General features: G+C 44.0%; 1 protein-coding gene across 2 annotated transcripts in view; it reads right to left on the bottom strand.

The window, feature by feature from the left end:
* anp32e (acidic (leucine-rich) nuclear phosphoprotein 32 family, member E) overlaps positions 1-15390 on the bottom strand; it is a 37387-nt gene extending 21997 nt beyond the window's left edge. For both annotated transcript variants that reach the window (XM_073061151.1, XM_073061152.1), the window contains exons 1-3: positions 15153-15390; positions 3737-3886; positions 133-255 (exon numbers count right to left, since the gene is read on the bottom strand). In XM_073061151.1, the coding sequence (XP_072917252.1) occupies positions 133-255; positions 3737-3886; positions 15153-15230 (351 nt within the window). In that variant the 5' untranslated portion in view covers positions 15231-15390. The remainder of the gene's footprint in view (positions 1-132; positions 256-3736; positions 3887-15152) is intronic.
* Positions 15391-15607: the final 217 nt, after the last annotated feature.

Genomic DNA, 15607 nt, shown 5'->3' with positions numbered 1-15607 from the left:
TCCAGATACAGTTCAATGGGGCTAGGCAGAATAACAGTTCAGCACGTAAAAGGTCCAAAAGGACCCATTTCTGTGCTATAGTACTCTATGACTATGAACAGAAGTAGAGCTGAGCTTGCATCAGTCACCTACCAGAGGCTCCACTGTGCTGTAGTCTTTTATCTTATTGCTGCTGAGGTTGAGGTACACAAGGTTGGGACACTTCTCCGTTAGTAACTCCAACCCTCCTGAGATGGAATTGTCACTGAGCTCCAGCTGTGGGGGAAAGAAAAAGGACATCAGCAGTTTGTAAAACCTCTATTTTCTTAAAATCAGCACAACTCCTACAAATTTGATAAGCTTCTATTGATGCACAGTGGAGAGTATACCCACTGGTTGCATCATAGCCTGGTATGGAAACACCAATGCCCAAGAATGGAAAAGCCTACAGAAAGTAGGGTCCAGCAGAATCCTCCCCACCATTGAGCACACCTACATGGAGCTCTGTCGCAAGAGAACAGCATCTATCAATAAGGACCCTCACCATCCAGGCCATGCTCTCTTGGGAAGGAGTTACAGCAGCCACAGGACCCACACTACCAGGTTCAGAAACAGTTATTACCCCTTCAACCATCAGGACCCTGAACCAGCATAGAAGCATCACTCACCAACACTCTGAACCGATTCCACCAACCTATATACTCACTCACAAGGACTCATCTCGGTATTATTTATTTGCATAATTTGCCTTAGTTTGCACATTGGTTGTCTGTCTTTATGTATAGATTTTCATAAATTCTATGAATTTATTTTCCTGTAAATGCCTGTAAGAAAATGAATCTGAAGGTAGTATATAGTAACATATACATACTTGGATAATAAGTTTACTTTGACTTTGAACTTGGAGCTTTATGGACATTGCCAGATGCTCTTGGAAAGTGTGTGAATTGACAATGGGGAGAGTAAACAAGCTGAGCGCTTTCTTCCCTTCTCACCTGTTCATCACCCCCCCCCCCCCAGTTCCTCTCCTCCTTCCCTTTCTTCACACAGTCCACTCTACTAATCAGATTCCTCCTCCTGCCATCTTCCACCGATCACCTTCCAGACCTAATGAAGGGTCTCAGCCCAAAACACTGACTCTTTATTTCCCTCTGTAGACGCTTGTTGAGTTCCTCCAGCAAATCCAGGCTATTCTCTTTCCATATATCCCACCCAAGCAATGGATGCCAGAACTTGTACTGCAGAACCCTGGAAGTAAAAGGCCCTCACACCTTTAAACAACAGACAAAGTGATAGAAGAACTCAGCAGGTCAGGCAGCATCTATGGAGCCTGTTTCAGGTCAAGATCCTTCATCAGGACTGAAAAGAAGAGGGACAATAGTCAGAAAGGTGGTGGGTGCTCCAACACTTCCCAGGACAAGCCATCTTCTCATTGCCACCATCAAGATGGTGGCACAGGAGCCCGAAGACACACAGTCAACACTTTAACAACAGCTTCTTCCCTCTGCCAGATTTCTGAATGGACAATGAACTCAGGAACACTGCCTCAGTAATGTTTTTCTTTGGATCTGTTCATTTTGCACTACTTAATTTTCTTATTATGTATTGCTGCCGCAAAACAAATTTCATGACATACGTCAACGATACTAAACCTGATTCTGATCCCGGGTCTTGTCAAGGAGCAGGTCAGTAGATGCTGCCTGACGCACTGAGATCCTTCAGCATTTTGTGTGTTGCTGCTTCTATCTGAGATGCTGGTTAGGTTGCCAACCTAAGTTGTAGTCAGTGTAGCACCCACACCCCAAGATCACCTGTGCTGTATCCCAAAGACATTTCACAATTTCCAGCCCCCCCCCCCCCCCCAACCACACCTGTTCATCCAACAACCCATGGTCACCTCTGTTCTGTCCATTCAGAGCAAGGATGATGAAAGTTAGCTTCCCTCAATAAGCCCTGGTCTGGCCAACACCCCATATCTGTAAGCCTACCTTCCCAAAACCTTCTCAATTCTCACAGCAGTTACTGACAGCACAGCTATCAAAACTATAGTCTCCTGGAGACGGTGCCCACTTTGAATAAAAAGTATTTTAGAGATACAGTGCAGAACCTTTGAGCCACACCACCCAGCAACCCACCAATTTAACCCTAGCTTAATCGAGTTTAATTTACAATGACCAATTAACCTACTATGCAGATCACAAACAAGAGAAATTCTGCAGATGCTGGAAATCTGAGCGACACACACAAAATACTGCAAGAACTCCAGCAGGCCAGGCAGTATCTACGGAAAAAAAAGTACAGTTGACATTTCAGGCCAGAGACCCTTCAGCTGGACTAGAGAAGGGGGAGTCTGATAGCTGGAGATAGAAAGCCATGGAAGAAAGAAAGGAGGGGGTGGGGAAGAACACAAGAAGGCGATGGTTAGGCAAGGAGACAAGGTGAAGGGGGGGGGAGAAACGGGAATAGTGAAGGAGGGGTCGAGGGAATGGGAGGTGGAATTAAAATGGGTGGCTACTGGGAGATCCCACTTCTTCCCATTCCGATAAGTATGATGAGGCCACACTCAGGTTGGAGGAACAACACCTTATATTCCGTCTGGATAGCCTCCAACCTGATGGCATGAACACTGATTTCTTGAACTTCTGGTAATGCCACCCCCCACCCTCTCCTGCACCAGTCCCCATCCCTTTTTCCACCTCTCACCTTATCTCCTTGCCCAATCATCTCCCTCTGGTGCTCCACGCTTTTCTTTCTTCCATGGCCTTGTATCCCCACCTATCAGACTCCCCTTTTCCAGCCCTGTACCTCTTTCACCAATCAGCTTCCCAGCTGCTTATTTCATCTCTCCCCCTCCTGGTTTCACCCATCACCTGTGTTTCTCTCTCCCCTCCTCCACCTTTTTTCCCCACCAGTCCTGGTGAAGGGTCTCAGCCCAAAATGTCTGTGGGCTATGGGATGTTATTTAGTGCATGGAGGATAAGATGGGGGAGCGTGCCCATGTGATGCATGAGGAGTTTGATGAAAATTATGTTGCTAGGGAGTTACCCTTGTGGACATAGCCCACAGGGGTATACAACCCAGGGGAAATCTCAAGCCTCCACCCAAATAATGGGGAACGAGGAACAAGATCTTGCTGCACCTTTATTTTGCTCTTTGTGCCAGAGCTGCGGTGAGAGATTTGGAGCATTTGTGTGCTATTCTGGAATGGATCTCGCCAGCAGTCCTCTTCAGATTTATTTATCACATGGACATCAAAATATACAGTGAAATGCGTTGTTTGAGTTAACCCGAGGATTTGACCATCATGGGTTTGACCTTCTTGCCTTGATTTTCGAACTCGCACAGACCTGTGACCCTGGTGACCAGAGGTTCACTGGCCTTCGTGACTGCTTTGAGCCATTTCCTCTGGACTCACCAACTTTGGTCTTTGTCCTTCAGGCTGGCACCTCTGGGTGGGAGAGGGGCTTGTTTTGCTGCTGCTATGTGTTCTGAAAACATGATGGGTATGTTATGTTGGCACCAGAATGTGTTGGTTGTTAACACAAGTGACGCATTTAACTGTACATGTGATAAATAGATAATCAGGTGTTATCTGTCCATTACACCAGTTAGACACCTCTGATGATATTAGCACCACTGAGGAGAGGGAAGAAATAAGCAAGTGCCATCTCCCTCCACAGACTTGGAAACACAGCTTTCTCCGCCCAGCTCACTGCCCGCATCCACCTTTTCAAAACCCCTTGCTGCGAGAGCTCACCTTTAACAGTTTATGGAGGTTTGGGAGTTTGGAGAGAGACTTGAGTCCCACGTTGATCATACTGAGATACTCCAGCTCCTTAAATCCATCACCAAAGCCATCGATCTCCCCTTCGTTGCTGCGACAATTGTCAATTACTAACTCTGCCACCTGGAATGGGGAAAGAAAAAAAATAGCAGTACAACTTATTTTGAGCTCCATGAAGCAATTTCAGTAATCTTTGCCAGCACATACATAGCAACACCTTTGCAGTCTCATCTTCAACGTATCTGCCAAATCCCTTCTAACAACTCTCCATCAAAATATTAAAGACAAGAGATTCTGTAATGCAAACAAAATGCTACAGGAACTCAGTAAGTTGGGCAGCATCTACGGAGAGGAATGAAGAGATGATGTTTTGGTACAAGACCCTTCATCTGGACTTGGAAAGGAAGGGGGGGGGGGGGTGAAGCCAGAATAAACACTTGTGTGTGGGGGGGTTAAAGAGAGGTAGGATGAAGCAAGAAGTTGGGAGGCGACAGACTGAAGAAAAAGTGCCAAAGAAAGAAGAATGTGATAGGAGACAACAGTAGACCATGGGAGAAAGGAAAGGAGGATGGGAACCAGAAAGGAGGTGATATGCAGGTGAGGGGAGTCAGGAATTTATACGTTCTCCCTGTGACTGCATTGGGTTTTGTCTGGTGCTCTGGTTTCCTTCAACAATCCAAAGACACACTGATCAGGGATAGCAAGTTTTGGGCATGCTAGGTTGGCACTAGAAGTGTGGCAACATTGGCAGGCTACCCCAGCACATTCCCAGAGTGCATTGGTTGTTGAGGCAAATGACACAGTTCACCATGTATTTCGAAGTTTCAATGTACATGGGAACAAAAGTTATCTGTTAATTTCTCTTAGAATAGCCAAAGTCTTTTCCAGTGTAGGGGAGACTAAAAGTACAAGGCAAACGACACGTTTCAATATGATAAAAAAAAAGCCTACTTTCAATCTGATGGAGTGTATTTCATTGGTCTCAGCTCTTACCCTGTAACCATCAGTAGACATGCATTCCAAGGCCCCCCCATTGCTCCACACTCCACCACTCACTGTGCACCCCTTGCTTTACTCCCTGCCCGATGCACAGCCTTGTCTTCAAATTCCATGCATCATCCTTTGAGCCATCGGACTGCCCCATTGACTTTCACCCCAGCTGCCTTGCTTGACATCAGCTACTCCACCCACTTCTGTGCCAAATGCAAGCACCCTTTAAGGTCAAGGATGAACGATAAGCTTTATTTTTCACTGTGTGGTTTGGTATACATGTGGCTTGTTGCTAGTATCGTCAACCAACACAGTTGGGAGACATGCTGTGGGCAGACTGCAAGTGTCGCCATGTTTCTGGAGCCAACACAGCATGTCCACAACTTACCAACCCTAACCTGTACTCCTTTAGAATACAGGAGGAAATTGGAGTACCTGGAGGAAACCTGCAGTCACTGGCAGAAGGTACAAGTTCGTTACGGACAGTAGTGGGAATTGAAACTCAATCGTGACTGCTGGTGCTGTAAAGGTTTGTGCTAACTGCCACACTACCCTGCTGCCCTTTATTCGTAGCGCCAGCAGTAGAGTCGAGAAGCAGACGTTGCTAAACTTGCACAGTGTTAATTTCAAGGCAGCTCTACTGATACGTGACAAATAACTCAAGGTGACGTGGCTATGTTAGTGCCAAGACCTGTGGCTTCCCACCACAATGACTGAGCAACATAACATGATTCACTAAGAGTGTCTAAGAACGCAGCAGTACGTAGACAGTATGTATTGGGAGAGATCGCCTGTACCCCCTCATTCCTCAGAAATCAGGCTGAATTAACAGGAGAACAAAATGTTGGCACCCTGAAAGGTGCCACCCGTCAGTTCTTAAAAGATTAAACGGGACATGGCAAAGCCCTCCCCACCATCCAGGCCAATCTCTCCTCAGTACTACCACCATCAGGACTGAGGTAGGTCCCACACCACCAGATTCAGCAGCAGTTATTACCCTTCAACCATCAGGCTCCTGAACCTCACTCACAACTCTGAACGGACTCCAAAAGCTACTGACTTGCTTTCAAGGTTCCACAACTCATCTATTTTATCTGCACAATGGCTGTTTGTCAGTCATTAAGTATATATATATATATATATTTAAAATAAATTGTTGCATTTCTTTATTTTTCATAAATGCCTGCAAGAAAATGAATCTCAAGGTAGCACATGGTAACATATACATTAATAAATTTTACTTGAGATTGATAGGATCTTGATTTGTCAGGGTATCAACGGTTATGAGAAGGCAGGAGAATGTGCTCGAGGGGGAAAATAAATCATGTGATGGGCCAAATGCTCTAATCCCACTTCTATACCTCATGGTCTCTCATAAATATGTATTCACTTTCTCTTTCTATCTAAAGCACTTTCTTTCTCTCTACACCCTTCTTTCACTTATTTTTTTCCTCTTGCTTTCCTCGCCCCTTTCTCAGGGAAAGGAAGGATGTGGGTAGGAAGAAGGTATTTAGTTTAATTTGGTATTGTGTTACAGGGTTAAAGGGGGATAATAAATCAGCCATGATGGAATGGTGGAGCAGACTCAATGGGCTGAATGGCCCAATTCTGTACCTATGTCTTATGCCTTTGGCAAAGATGCACCCACCTCACAGAAATTAAACACACTTAATATTCAATTTGATACTGGGTGGACATCTTGCTATGGAACACCGGAATTGGAATCCAAGGACATTCTAATCTGTTAAGGTTACCAAGCAAAACAATAAAACTGCTGACCAGAGATCTGCTTTCTCTAAACAGACTGAGGCCTTAAGGTAGAACTTCAAGCAATTAATGCATGGTGCATTGAATGCAGGGACTGACCCATTGGAGTTGGGGTTAGTAATATCCCTGCTGGTGAAATGCTTGATCCCATTTAGCAGAACTGGTCAGCCAGAGAACCTCAATAGCAGAGGGATCTAATGTGCCCTATGGTGCTGTCTATGGGACTTTACAATGGCTATTGTGATGGCAAGCAAGGAAATGGAAAGCTTTAGACATGTTCAGTATTAATGGCTATTTCCTAATCCTAAATATATGCGAATACACTTCATTCATGGGAGAGCAGTTAGTCATTAATGAAAGTGCATGAGGTCAATGAACAATAAGGAAACATGTCAAACAACTTTCAAGAGAAAGGCATGAATGAGTTAAAGGAACACTCGAAAAGGGGAGCTTTTGATTAAAGCACTGTGCCATTAAATCTCATCGATATGTAAACACTTGGCTCAAAATCTGGTCACAATGGATGGGATGGACTCCAGACTTTCAGTCCACTGTCACCTAGAGATCTACAGGAGCCCTTCATAACTCAAGAGACCAGGAGGTGGAGGCAGGATTGCAAAGAAGATTAACCTCAAAACAAGGAATGATTAATTCTGGAAATCTCGAACTGGAATTGAGTACGCCAAGGGGACAGATACAAAGCCGGCAAATTTCCACAGAAGGGAATAAACAGTCGACATTTTGGGCTGAGGCCCTTCATCACTCTGGGAAGTAAGAGGGCAAAAGCCAGATTCTGAAGACTTCTACGTTATTTTGTCCTGATGAAGGGTTATGGTCCAAAATGTCAACTGGTTATTCCTCCTTATAGATGCTGCCTGAGCTGCTGAGTTCCTCCAGCATTTTGTGTGTTGTTCTAGATTTCCAGCAGCTGCACAATCTCTTGTGTTTAAGGCAAATTTCTCTATTCTGGGCATTTGAGACACTGCTCCCAGCAACACTGTTGAGTTTATTCAAGGACTGTGGACCTTGAAGATCAGAATTCTCAAGCACTCTGGATGAAGACAAACAAGGGAACAACTTGGCTCACCCAACAGTAATTCTGATGAACATGCAGCAAGCAGTTTTAACTTTTGAACTTCAACCTGGTAAAGTAAAATTTTCAAAGTACACATAGGTCACCATATACAACCCTGAGATTCATTTTCTTGCTGGCATGCATGTAAATCCAAGAAACACAATAGAATCAATGAATGACCACACCCAACAGGACAAACAACCAATGAGGCAAAAACAAACTCTGCAAATACAAAAGGTAATATAATAATAAACAATATCAAAACATGAGATGAAGAGTCTTTGAAAGTGAGTCCACAGGTTGTGGTAACAGTTCAGTAATGGGACGAGTGAAGTTGCCCCCCAGTTCAAGATCCTGATGGTCGAGGAGTACCAACTGCTCCTAAACCTGGTGATGTGGGTCCTGAGGCTCTTGCATCTCCTTACCGATGGCAACAGCAAGAAGACTGGAATGGTGGTGGACACTGCTTTCCTGTAATAGAGCTCCACATAGATGCACTCAATGGTGGGGAGAGCTCTGCCCATCATTAGAATGCAGTATCCACTTCTTTTTGTTGATTTTGAGTTAAGTAGCAAAAAAACTCATTATACCTGATCTGTTGAAATAGACGAGTCATCTTCTGAAAGGCTTTAAGAATAAAAACTCTGCCTCCAATGGCTTATTTCATTAGGAGCTCATGTGGTGAAAGTCTGTGATAGCCACAGGGCCAAACAACCTTCTTTCATCCAGGACTGCCACCTTTGTCCTATCCATCCACATCTTTACCATGGTCCTCATGCTGCATAAGTACCAACATCATCAGGCAAGCACTAACGTGGAATCCCCAGGGAAAGTGATGACGTGACCTTGAAGCTGATACCAAAATGGTGGGCTACACATAGGAACAACTTGAAAGACTGGCCCAGGACAAAGGACTCCAGTGAGCTACTGTTGACAGCCTGTGCCTCAGTAGGAGTGATGGGCTTAACTCAACACAACACCTGGTGTTCCTATTTTATTCCTCAACACCTCCCTCCATTCCACTACTCAGCCACACTCCCGGTACTGTACACCAGACAGTTGACATGCCATTCTGTCTGTATTTCTTGGGAATGTGGGAAGAAATTTCATAAGTTTGTCCCCAAGGCACTGGGAAACATGACCACAAAGGGCAGGATTAAGAAAGTTAGGTGTGTACTAAGGGGTAAAAATTGATGATGGGTTGAGTTGCTGAAAAAGCGATGAGTAGGCTACATGGTAACTTTTTTAAAAAAAAACAATTGAATTGATTTTATAATTATTGAATTGGAAGCATTTAATGGTCTCAACAAGAGAATTTGATCTTGAGTGAGTTTGGACCCTTTGTGACACTTATTGAGTAGTAGGATAAGTTATACAGATTAGATTAACTTTGTTTACTACAAGTACATGGTAACATACGGTGAAATGTGTCGCTTGCATCAACGACCAGTACAGTCTGAGGATGTGCTGGGGGCAGCCTGCACGTGTCATCGTGTTTCTGTTGCCAGTGTAGTATGCCCACACTAACTCTAACCCATATGTCTTTGGAATGTGGGAGGAAACCAGAGAACCCAGAGGAAACCCACACACACACACACACACACACACACACACACAGAGGATGTACCTACTAACAAAGGACTCTGGAATTGAACTCCGAATTCTGTCTGGAGCTGTAATAGTGTTGTGCTGCCATGGCACCACTAATGTGTATGTGACCTACTCAGTTGAGTTCCAAGATGTTTCACTGTGCACCAGCTGGTATTTAATCCCATTGCCAATGCTCTGCCCAACTTTTTACCTAATCTTTATCTTGTGAGCCTTGCATAACCTTCCTTACGATCCACAACACCGCCAACTGGAGTTCGGATTTCAATTACGGCACCATTTGTAAGGTGTTTGTATGTCCTTCCTATGAATTTGGGTCTCCTCCGGGTACTCTGTTTTCCTCTCCCATTCCAAAGGTGTACCAGTTAGTAGGTTAATTGGGAAATTGTTCTGGGATGAGGCTAGGGGTAACTAAGTATTGCTGGGTTGGACTGGAAGGGTCCGTTTCAGGCTGTATCACTAACCAACAGGCTAAATAAATAAACTTACTAATCATAGCTTCTGCATTCATATCCAAGTTGTTAGTAAGCCAATTTTGGATCCATTTAGCCAGTTCATCCTAGGGTTGGCATGGTAGTGTAGCAGCTAGCACAAAGCTTCAGAGTGCCAGCAATTACCAATCAGGGTTCTATTCCCGTCGCTCTCTGTAAGGAGTTGTTGTCCATTGTTGTTAACCAAAACCCTAAGACAAGGACCTTTACCTCACCGAAGAGCTTGTTGTTACCTGAAAACGTTCCATTTCATGGTTTTCCGTAATGAAAAGCCAGGTCAATTTGTCAAGAAATGCAAATTGAAAAACTTTTCAGAACGTAGGTCTTTCAGCCCTTTGGCCTGTGATGTTGTGACAACTTAACTAAGATAAACCTAACCCTTTCTTCCCACAAGCCCTCCACTTTTTTCCTCTTTTACCCTAGATTTGGTAGTAGTTTCACACACGTCCTGATTGGGGGGGGGGGGGGGGGGGGGGGGGAGAGAGAGAGATTTTGTATCTTTAGATATTAGTGTATTCTGTGAGGGAGTTTGCATTACCAGAACAGCTGCAAAATGTGGGGGTCGGCTATTAAAGGGGGCATTTAAGGAGTTTATTCTGTTGGCAAGCAGGGAGGTATTGAGAAGAGGACAAGGCTGGAAAATGAGGGTCCTTAGTGATGGATGCCAAATTTAGTTTTATTGCTTGCCTTGCAATTTTCTGAATCAGAATCTGGTTTATCATCACCCGCATTATGTCATGAGATTTGTTTATGGCAGCGGTACAGTGCAATACATATTTTAAAAATGTAAGTTACAATCAGATTTTTTTTATTTAAAAAGTAGTACAAAAATGTAAGGTGGTGTTCACGGTCCATTCAGAAACTGATGAGGGGAAGAAGCCGTTACTAAAATGTTGAGTGAGAGTCTTCAGGTCCCTGGACCTCCCTGATGGTAGGAACGAGAAGAGGATATGTCCTGCATGATGAGGAATATCAATGAGGATGCCACCACCTTTTGAAGATGTCCTTGATGATGAAAAGGCTAGTACGTTTGATGGAGCTGGCTAAGTTTACAACCCTCTGCAGCTTTTTCCAATCTTGTGCATTGATGCTTCTACCAGATGATGCAACCAATCAGAATACACTCCACAGTCTGTCTTTGGTCTCCTCAAGCTCCTAATGAAACAAGCCATTGGAGGCAGAGTTTATACTCCTAAAGCCTTTCAGAAAATAACTTGTCTATTTTAACAGATCAGGTATAGTGAGTCTTTTTTTTTGCTACTTAACTCAAAATCTACAAAAAGAAGTGGATACTGCATTCTAATGATGGGCAGAGCTCTCCCCACCATTGAGTGCATCTATGTGGAGCTCTATTACAGGAAAGCAGTGTCCACCACATAAATAGTATTTACGTCTACTACGCGAAGATCCTTCCTCTCCAGGGGATAAGGTCTTTAAAGCTTTTGTTGGCATTTCTGTATATCTGGGTGTTTGTTTTAAAAAAAAACCCACGAGATGTTGTTAGCCCCACGACTTACCCTCCTCCTTGTGCAGCTGAGCTTGGGACTGTCCTTAGTGGAGTGAGAGCATCATGGCTGTTGTACATTTAATATTTCAGTAATATTTGAGCAATCTTGTAAATATGTTGCTGATTAAGCATTGTTTGTTTAAACAATTCATTGTGAGTTATATGTATAAATAGGAGAAATGCATACATTTTCACGCTACCACGTGATGCCCGCGTGCACTGCTTAGCATAAAACACGAAGTCAGACTCACATTTTGGTTTCCCGTGTCTTCCCTTGAATTAGTTTGATGTTTTAAAGTTACAAAATGTAACAGTGGCTCAAATGGAAGGGCCAATTTCCAAGTAGTGTGACTCACAATTCCAGAATGTTCTCCTTACTCTTACCTCTTAAACCACACCTTTTGTCACATGCCCCGTCAACTTCTCAATGGCAAATTTGGTTTTGTCAAATGCTTTTTTGATATTTTAGTGTCTGCATGCATAAACAACGCTGTTGAGTTGAGTGCATAAATATTCATCTAACACCATCTAGACCTATGCACTACACCTGGTCACCCTGTAGAGGAAATGAGCTGAAGCTACAGTCAAAGACAGCATGGCCAAAGGAAGCAATTCCCAAGACAGCACTCTAGAGAAATTTCAGAGATGCGTGAAACCCTGAACTAGTCTTAAACTCCGGTAAGCCAAATTATTTTCTCCAGAAGAGCACTTTAGGATCACGAGAGTCAGAAAGCAAAGAAACAGGCCTGTTTCAGTTCACCACGGTGACATGCTATGCTTTAGGGTTCAATTCTTGCCACTGTCTGGGAAGAGCGTGTACTTTCTCACAATGAATGTGCTTGTTTCCTGTTTCCTCCCACGTTCCCAAGATGTACCGGTTAGTGTTAATGGGGAACACACACAAAATGCTGGTGGAACACAGCAGGCCAGGCAGCATCTATAAAGAGAAGCACTGGCGACGTTTCGGGCCGAGACCCTTTGTCGGGGTTAATGGGGATGCTGGAAGCATGGAAGCACATCCTTGGACTACGTTGGTCATTGACACAAACTACACATTTCACTTTATGTTTTGATGTACACGTGGCAAATGAAGTTAATATTTAATCTTCAAACCTTATCCAATCATCAAGTATTGATCTACACTCCTCCCACAGCAACCCTATTTTATTCTCCCATTCACCCGTATGATTTACCAAGGCCAATTAACCTTCTGAGCTGCAAGAATTTGGGACTTTGAAGGAAAATGAAGTATCTGGACAGACAACACTGGAGGGTAGGATTGAACCCAGGACACTTGAGGGTAGGATAGCCAGAACACCTCACTGGCCAAGGTCTACAGAAGGCTAAGAATGATTCCAGGAATGACAGGGTTAATATACGAGCATTTGATGGCTCTGGCCCTATACTAGCTGCAGTTTAGAAAAGTGTGTGTGGGGATGGGGGTGGGGGTGGGGGAAGAGGGTGAAATTTCACTGAAACCTACCAGATATTGAAAGGCTGAGATAAGTGGACATGTAGAGGATGCTTCAAATGGGGACAGTGCCTAGGACCAGAGGGCACAGCCTCAGAATAGAAGGACGTCCCTTCTAACGGAGATGAGGAGGAATATCTTTTCACCGAGGCCGGTGAATCTGTGGAATTTACTGACAAAGGTGGCTGTGGAGGCCAAGTCATTGGGTGCATCTAAAGCAGAGGTTGATAGGTCCCTGATTTGTAAGGGTGTGAAAGGTAACGGGGAGAATGGAGAGCAGACTGGATGGGCCAAATGGCCACATTCTGCTCCTATGTCTTTATCTGACCAAAGGCCTTGGGATAATTCCAATCCTCTCCTTGCCTAAAGGCACAAGTTGAAGGCCAGAACTAGGAACTTCGGCCATTTTCCTCACCCCATAGGACAGAAGCTGCTTTATCACCTGACAATGGTGATTCCTCTGTCCAGGCAAAGGTCAAACCAGACAGCACTATTTCCAGATGATTCAGGTCCACGATGAGCACTAGCCATTATAGCTAGCAGATGTCTACAGACCTACTTTTGAGAGCACTGTGATCGGTGCATCACTTCCGGTTGGTGGTACCAACACACAGGATCAGAAAAGCTGGAGGAGGTTCTACGTTCAGACAGCATGGGCACCGGCCATTGAGAACACTTTCAAAGTCAGTGCCTCAAGAAGGCAGGGCCCCTCGCGATCTAGGAAATGCCCTCCTCTCATTACTACCGTTAGGAAGCAGGTACAGGACTCTTCTGAGCCACACTCAAATGTGTTAAGAACAGCTTCTTCCCCCTTCGCCATCAGATTTCTGAACTGTCCACCACTTTTTGTGCTACTTTTTTGTTTTTCAAATATTTCATTGCAACTTGCAACTGTTTTGTTTTGCAATATGTCCGTGACAGTAAAACGGATTCAACGGTAAGCAAAAGCCAGCTCAAGACGATTTTGAATAAATCTAAACACAAGGCTATTATAATCTTCGATTCACAAAGCAATTGCATTATTCCTCACTCTCCAGAAAGCAATGCCGGATGTGAACAGACCAATGTGGGTTCCAGGCCAAGAAATTAATTCTTCAATCATTTTGAACTATGATAGTCTTGCTTCTATTTATTTAGATACTACACGAACAGGCCCTTCCAAACCAATGAGACCAGCAACACACCTAGTCAACCCTCGGCTAATCACAGGAGTATTTACAATGGACAATCAGTCAACCCTCGGCTTATCACAGGACTATTTACAATGGCCAATCATCCCATTAACCAGTATGTCTTTGGACTGCGGGAGGAAACCCACAAGGTAATGGGGAGAATGTACAAACTCCTTACAGATGGCGCCAGAATTGAGCTCTGAAACTCTGCAACAGTGTCGTTCTACTGTGGTCAATGCCGACACATTTATATCGTTTAGGAAATGGCTCAGGCTTATGAGCTGCCTTCAGCTCAAGAAATCTTTGGAAAACGAGGGTGAAGAAATTAAAACAGGATGTACAAAACTGACTGAGGGCTGACAGGAAGGGCGGGTGTGTGGGGCAATATGGGATGCTAAAAAGATGGGTGGTAAAGAGAGCAGGAGAAATCTGCATTAATAACCCAGTGCATTACTGCATACAGAGTTGTAAATACTTAAGATCATTGGATTTCTGTAAAAGGTAGCCCACGGTTGAAGATGTCCACAAGGGGGAAAAAACGTTATTTCTTTGGATTCAAAACAATCTCCCTTTTCTTGTTACAACTTTAAATGAACAATGTGCATTTTTTTGCATTAAAAAAAGCATACAAATCAAGGTCGTGCCCCCTTAAAGATTAAATTACCAGAACAGTCCTTGGCACATTCCAATAAACTTATGCAAAACAAAAACTCAGCATCGTTCCAAGACAGCAGGATCTATTTCATCCTTGTTTGTACCATCAAATCTCTCATTCGAGCGGGACGGTAGGTTAAGCTGGATTGGAGATATCCAGCATAACATTTTAAATTATTCCAGCTGGAATGCGACCCACAAAACATCAGGAAACAACAATGAGGCGATGAAAACTCGAGGTGTACCTTTTCTTTCAAAGAAAATGGAAGGAAACGATCCGTGATCTGGGCGGGGGGAGGGGTGAAATTTATTATGAACTGGGTAGTGAGGTTAAAAAGAATCCCCTTCCAACGCAAACAAGTTCAAGTTCTGGTTAGAGTAATGGTGCAGAACTGAAAGTTTTCCTCTTCCAAAAGGAAAAATAAATAAAGTTTAAACTAATTACGTATGCTCCCCCCTCCAAGAAAGCCCCAAAAATTATATAAAATAGGGAATGTAAAGGCCAAGTGAGTTTTAAAAGTAACTATTGCACTCCGCGTGCTTGCACTAGAGGGGTAAGAAGGTGAGTTTTCTGGTGAACGAGAGGTATAAATTCTAAACACAGTGACATGTGGTGCTAATGCTCACTCCATTAATGTGTAATAAAGCCTCTACCTCGCCTGGGTTCCTGTTCCTCAGCTCCAGGTTGATCCTTTTCTTCATTTCCAGGTTCATCCTTTTCTTCATCTCCATTTTTTTGCTTGCTTTTTTTTCCCAAAAACAAACTTTAAAAAAAAATTTCCTCTTTCCTTCTCTTTCCCCAGCCAAGGACAAACAGCCTTTATCTTCCCTCAGTTACTCAGCCTCCATTACACTCACAGCTCAGCCTGCGTATCCCGCCCGCCGGCTACTCTCCCATTGGCCACTGCCGCAGCTTCCTCATGCCCATTAGTCAAAAACGTCCAGAACATCCAAGATTCCAGCTTATGATTGGTCAATCATCAAGTCTATAAATTGGAGAGGGTGGGAAAAGGTGTCCTGCGATGAAGCAACGGCTGCTGGAGGTTACCCATTTCTGATTGGTCTGTTAATCAGTCAGTTATCCACTGAGCTACACCATTGGGTGGGAG

The sequence above is a fragment of the Hemitrygon akajei genome, chromosome 11, assembly GCF_048418815.1.
Source record: "Hemitrygon akajei chromosome 11, sHemAka1.3, whole genome shotgun sequence".
Taxonomy (NCBI): domain Eukaryota; kingdom Metazoa; phylum Chordata; class Chondrichthyes; order Myliobatiformes; family Dasyatidae; genus Hemitrygon; species Hemitrygon akajei.
This window is presented reverse-complemented; position numbering and strand designations above follow the sequence as displayed.